General features: G+C 39.5%; 1 protein-coding gene across 1 annotated transcript in view; it reads left to right on the forward strand.

The window, feature by feature from the left end:
- Positions 1 to 2,493: 2,493 nt before the first annotated feature.
- The window catches only part of ofcc1 (orofacial cleft 1 candidate 1), a 66,507-nt gene continuing 63,000 nt past the window's right edge, over positions 2,494 to 6,000 (forward strand). The window contains exons 1-3 of the mRNA XM_010791412.1: positions 2,494 to 2,505; positions 2,839 to 2,909; positions 3,277 to 3,452. Of these exons, the coding sequence (XP_010789714.1) occupies positions 2,494 to 2,505; positions 2,839 to 2,909; positions 3,277 to 3,452 (259 nt within the window). The remainder of the gene's footprint in view (positions 2,506 to 2,838; positions 2,910 to 3,276; positions 3,453 to 6,000) is intronic.

Here is a 6,000-nt window from a genome sequence, read left to right on the forward strand (position 1 = left end):
GGCCTTGTTTACAGCTGCGTGGGGAAGAAAACAGGCAGACGTAAATGAGGGTTGACGGTTTCATGAAGCACAATTGGTTGAACGCAGATTCAATGTGACTGGGCTGAACTGGGCGATGATCCGTACAGTATGCAAAATTCACTTTCTAGCTGGTCTGTGCCCACCAGCCCCTAGCAGCGAGCGGTCTTCCCCAAGCCCTTCTAGCTATGCCTTTGAATGCAACAAGAACTGAACAAGGCATTGTTGTGCTCAATTCCTTTTGACAACAATCACATTTACAAAAAAAGAAAAAAAAAGAAAGAAGGGAGAGGAAGTCATGGATTTTTTTTGTCAACAGTTATAAATGATTCTTTTCTCATGTTGACTGCACAGTAAGCAGTTTGTGCTGCACAGGGAACGTGTGATGGCTTAAGGGGGCATGCCTAGATGCCTTCAGATGACAAGAGAACAAACTCAGGGGCTATTGTTTTGGTACTGTATATGCATGTTGTAATACACCCAACTTTCTTGGCATATGATTTTGATGCAGCACTGTACATTTAACATATTTATGACAGGGAAATGTAAATGTTTGCTAGCTCTGGACCAGTTCACTCTGCGGCTATCCCACTATTATAGAAGAGCAATCCCTACTTTCAGTTTATTCCACGATTTCTCCTCAGGAATGAATTGTTGTTTATTGTTTTAGAAATGCAACATCTGCATGTTCCATCCGGTTATGGCACATTAAACAACAGTCCTTGTATTACAAGGAGCATGCTGTCAATGTCAGTGGGGTCTAAGGAAGGGGATGAGAAGCAGGCATTCTTCCTTAGCTCTGCAGACAGAGATGCTCACATGGCGCTGTGTGGATTAGATTTTTAGTGACAATGACCCAAAGATGTAGGCCTGGGGTGTGTGTACTGTACTCCTTCTGCGTACTCTCCCTTGTGTGTTTACTAGTTTTATCACTAAAGGCAAGAATAAATAAGTAATCATAGGACCTATTGACATTTGCAGGACATGGAGCTAATTTACTTTGCATAGTGAGAAATAGCACCAAAACAACACTGTGCCTACAGCTAAAGTATGTACTAATATGAACATGACATAACAGAAAGAATAAAAGCACAATTGAAACTTTTAAAGAAAAATCGAAAGTCTCCAAAACGTATTATAATGCGGATTATGTTTAAGTATTAATATACAAGAGGAAGATGATATATTAGATATTTATTTGCATTAATTATTGATAAACAAAATGCATTTGTATAGGATTAAATGTAATGTGATTTCTCCTTTGATCCCCCAATGTGCCTTTAGCCCTGAGGGCAAAACAATTATTTGTGAAATAAAGAGCGTTATCCTGATTCATTGTTTTAATTTGATGATTAATTACTTTTGGCAAACAATAATGAACTCATACAATAATGTAGGCAGTATGGTTTGTGAAATGACTGAAAAACATTCTTACAGTATCAAGAAAAAAATGCAATTAATTTATTTTAGTTTTCAGAATAGTTTGCAAGGCTCCAATAACAATTTACTTTTTAATACCATATAATGAAAGCAAATGTCAAATGTCTTATTTAAATGGCAGCTATAGTTTAAAACTGGCCTGGTGTAACACAGAGCAAATGATGATTGTTTGCTTTAAAAAAAAAAAAATGATCTGATTTGTTTTCACATAAGCTTCCCAACAATATTTGTCTTTCCGAAAGGTGGGTCTGATGACATGAAAATAAGAAAAGAAAACACCACTGAGTCTCATACTCCACAGTATGTGAAACTCAGAAAAACTGATTGGTACCCAGTCGAAATGAAAATGGTTTTTAAATAAGTTACAATTAGATAAGCATTAATCTCAGTAGTATAAATGAATGTCTTGCTGTAGGGCTTGTTGAATGTAAAAACAGATTTACAAAAACTCCTCTTTCCAGATTGGTCTGGAAGTAGTCCTTCTCTATTTTAATTGCTCTGTCATTTAGAGTTGAAATAAGCCCCCCCACCCATTCTGCCCCTTGATTTTGCCTTTGAAATTAAATATTGTATACAAATACATGCTGTTCATGGGCATGAGCGCAGTTCATCATTGAAATCTGCATAAAATGATGCTTTAAGAAGCTCCATACGCTTTGAGCTACAGAGCTCCTTTTAAATGCTGCATTCTTATGTAAACATATCCATAACAAAAACAACTACTTACGCCTTTACCTCAGCTTTCTCATTGTTCTGCTTGTCCGCAGAAATGAGACAAATGTGGGGCTGCGGAGTTTGTTCCACATCCTCTTGATTTCAAAGGAAGACATGCTTGCTTACATACATTTTTCCCTTTTTCTTTCCATTTCATGACAATGTAGACCACCTACAAGTAGAAATAGTGTTGACATGGCATGTCATATAGACAGATAAATAGAGGGATAAACATTAAATAACTGTATTGAAAATTCTCTGACATAGTGTTATTTAAAGACATTTTCTTTTCGCTCCTTTGAGATTTTTTAAGTTGACTCCATGTGGATGAAAGTAGGACTGGATCTCCATACTCATTTACAAATGCATCATTTTCCAGGAGAGAGTTGTTGTTGCCCATTCATGTACAAAAAAAAAAAAAAGCAGGCAAGGAGGAAGTATTTTAATGTGACCTTCATTACACATTCACGTCAACTTTTCTTATCTATTTATGATTAAATTCTTTTCCACTCCTGTTGTTCAATTAGTGCTTGACCCCTTTAGCGGCGATGTAAATTAAATGACATTTTAGTGTCGTCCCATATTTAAAATACTGCGTTAGTTGCGGATCATAAATGATGATCTTCATTCTGCAGCTAATTTATTCATTTAACAATTTCCCTCCAGAAGTTACAGCAGAAGGCTCTGCAGCAACCTAAGCAGAAGAAATCCAAGTCGGCTGAATTTCTGATGGGTGAGTCCTGCTTGATGAGTTATTGCTCATAATTTGTGTAAGGATTAATTAACTAATTACAGGCAAATGGCTCTGGGCTAAATTTTGCTCTTGCTTGTCAGGGCGCAATTTGTAATTATTTTAATCATTTCTTCTTCTTCTCCTTTTTTTCCTCCTCCTTTGCAAGATTCTGATTTAATTTTAACCTAATTGTGTTTTAGTGTCATTCCAAGAGGATGCGCTTGAACATTTAGGCGCAGAAAATTCCCCAATAGAAGCATTTTGTTTCCTTTAAATGTTTTTTTAGAAGTCGCTTTGACCTAACTGTTGTATTTCCCCTTCATGTCAGTGTTTGTATTTGTATTTATGTTTCTACTTATTTTGTCAGAGAGAGACGAGAGCGCCACTCTGGTTGGCATAGAAAACCCAGCCTTCGATGGAGGAGGAAGCAGCGAGCTTTCCATTCCTCCGGTTTGGCTGGGGAGAGAAATTCGAGGTGACAGGCCAGATAGCACCCTTGCAGCTCACCGAAAAAAAACGGAGCTGCAAGCCCCTGCCAAAGAAAGAGGTGAAGCTTCATTCTAAATTAGCCTCAAATTTGTTGACAGTAGATGTGTTCCTGATCTAACCTTTCTCTCCCTCCCTCTTTCTTCCTCTCTTTTCTCTCTTCTCTCCATTCGGGGGGCCCTTGGTCCCTGCATTCCAAGGCAAGCGTGTCCTAACAAGCAACCCTCGTATAACTTCTTCCTCCGCTGGAGACCGCTGCAGTAGTGGGTGTTCTATCTCTATCTAGAAGTACCCTCGACACAATCAGCCTTGACTCCCACTCTCGGCTACATGCCTTGTGGTGGGCTGGAGTCATAGGAGAGTGCATTTACATACGCTACTACGCTACCAAGCCGATTCGCTGTCTGTGTGTTGTACTCACAACGCCCCCGAAACACGGCTTAAGGCCAATCAGGCATACGAATATGCCCCCTTATAATTCAGTATGTCAGGGAGAACTCTTGAGGAATGGGATGGTAAATTAGGATGCGTTCAAGGTTGCGAGCGTGCCAGTTTTTCTCAGGGATGAGTCACATGTAGGATTCTTGATTTAATGTGGTTTTATTTGGCTTTTTGCTGTGCATGGCTAGTAATTATTATCAATTATTGTCATAATGTTTGTGCACAGGAGGCAGGGTTACACTTATAATAGTGTGTGGGACAGGCCAGCATCGGACTAAAACATTTTATTATCAATCAACAGACCATAAACATGTATGATGAAGCACACATTACTCATTGCATGTTAGTTTGAGAAATAGTTTTGTATTTGCATTACACAAAGAAAAATAAGAGACAAGAAAAGTACACTGAACAAAAATATAAACGCAACACTTTTGTTTTTGCTCCCATTTTTCATGAGATGAACTCAAAGATCTAAAACATTTTCTATATACACAAAATAACTATTTCTCTCAAATATTGTTCACAAATCTGTGATAGTGAGCACTTCTCCTTTGCCGAGATAATCCATCCCACCTCACAGGTGTGGCATATCAAGATGCTGATTAGACAGCATGATTATTGCACAGGTGTGCCTTAGGCTGGCCACAATGAAAGGCCACTCTGAAACGTGCATTTTTGCTTTATTGGGGGGGTCCGAAAACCAGTCAGTATCTGGTGTGAGGGTTAGGGTTAGGGTTAGGGTTCGGGTAATGTTGTGAATCGAGTGGCCTGTGTTCGTCGTCCATAACATACGCCTGCCCATACCATAACCCCACCACCACCATGGGCCACTCGATTCACAACATTACCCGAACCCTAATCCTAACCCTCACACCAGATACTGACTGGTTTTCGGACCCCAACAGACCCCCCCAATAAAACAAAACCGCACGTTTCAGAGTGGCCTTTTATTGTGGCCAGCCTAAGGCAATAATCATGCTGTCTAATCAGCATCTTGATATGCCACACCTGTGAGGTGGGATGGATTATCTGGGCAAAGGAGAAGTGCTCACTGTCACAGATTTTTTCAGATTTGTGAACAATATTTGAGAGAAATGGTTATTTTGTGTATGTAGAAAATGTTTTAGATCTTTAAGTTCATCTCATGAAAAATGGGAGCAAAAAAAAAAGTGTTGCATTTATATTTTTGTTCAGTGTAGTTTAATAAAGCTGCTTTATAACTCTTGAACGCTAGTGAATAGTATAAAGTGCTAATCATTATATAAGTGTATTTGTTAACATGCTTCGACATTGTACAGATTGGGCAATTATAGGGCAAACTTTACTGCTACTTGAGTCTACTAGGTCTGAGTTAAACGTTAAAAAAGGGTTTACCAAGACTTATACAACCACCTTAACACCAAACCAAGACTTCGATTTGAAATTGAACTTAAAGATAAATTTTATTGAAACAAACAAGGTCCGAGGACCCTTAGGAAAGAGTGGATTTGTGTGTTGACTCAGAAGTATGTCCATTAGGATATTGTACTGTTTGTAATAAAATTGTGTAATTTTATATATAAGTAAAGTAACCACAAACTAAGGTACAGAAAGGTGGAATCCATAACGTAGGTTAGTAGAAAGGTGTTGTCTGTATTTATTATTTATTACGGAGACACACATCCTTTCCTAACACAAGAACATGGTCAGATCTAAGGAGCGACTGATCTCTAAAAACAATTAAATTACTTTTTACACAAAATGTTGTGTGTAAGACTTACGTACACCTTGTGTAGAAGTCACTACAAGGACATTAGTAGTCCACACAAGTCTAGAAAGTGTTTGGAGTGGAAGGTCCAGTCTGAGGTCGACCACTTGTGACAGTCAGTCTTGTGTCCCGGTCACCTTCGAACCACATCCATTGGACAGGGAACACACAGAAGTCCAAGTCCACAGGACCAGGGTCCACTCAAAGGTCACACGGAAGCTGACCGGGGACCACAAGCAGTACCGAGTCCTCCGCTCGAAGACATGTTCCTGGCCAGGGAACCTCCTCCGGCAGGAGGTTAGTCCGACCGTTCGTCCCGTCGTTCCCGGCGACAAGCTGCAACTTCTTCAAGACTACTTCGACCGGCAGGACGGTCGAAGGTGGACGGTGTGTCACTTCTGTCGTTCCTCCTACCATT

The sequence above is a fragment of the Notothenia coriiceps genome, unplaced genomic scaffold (assembly GCF_000735185.1).
Source record: "Notothenia coriiceps isolate Sejong01 unplaced genomic scaffold, NC01 NC01_scaffold00035452, whole genome shotgun sequence".
Classification (NCBI taxonomy): domain Eukaryota; kingdom Metazoa; phylum Chordata; class Actinopteri; order Perciformes; family Nototheniidae; genus Notothenia; species Notothenia coriiceps.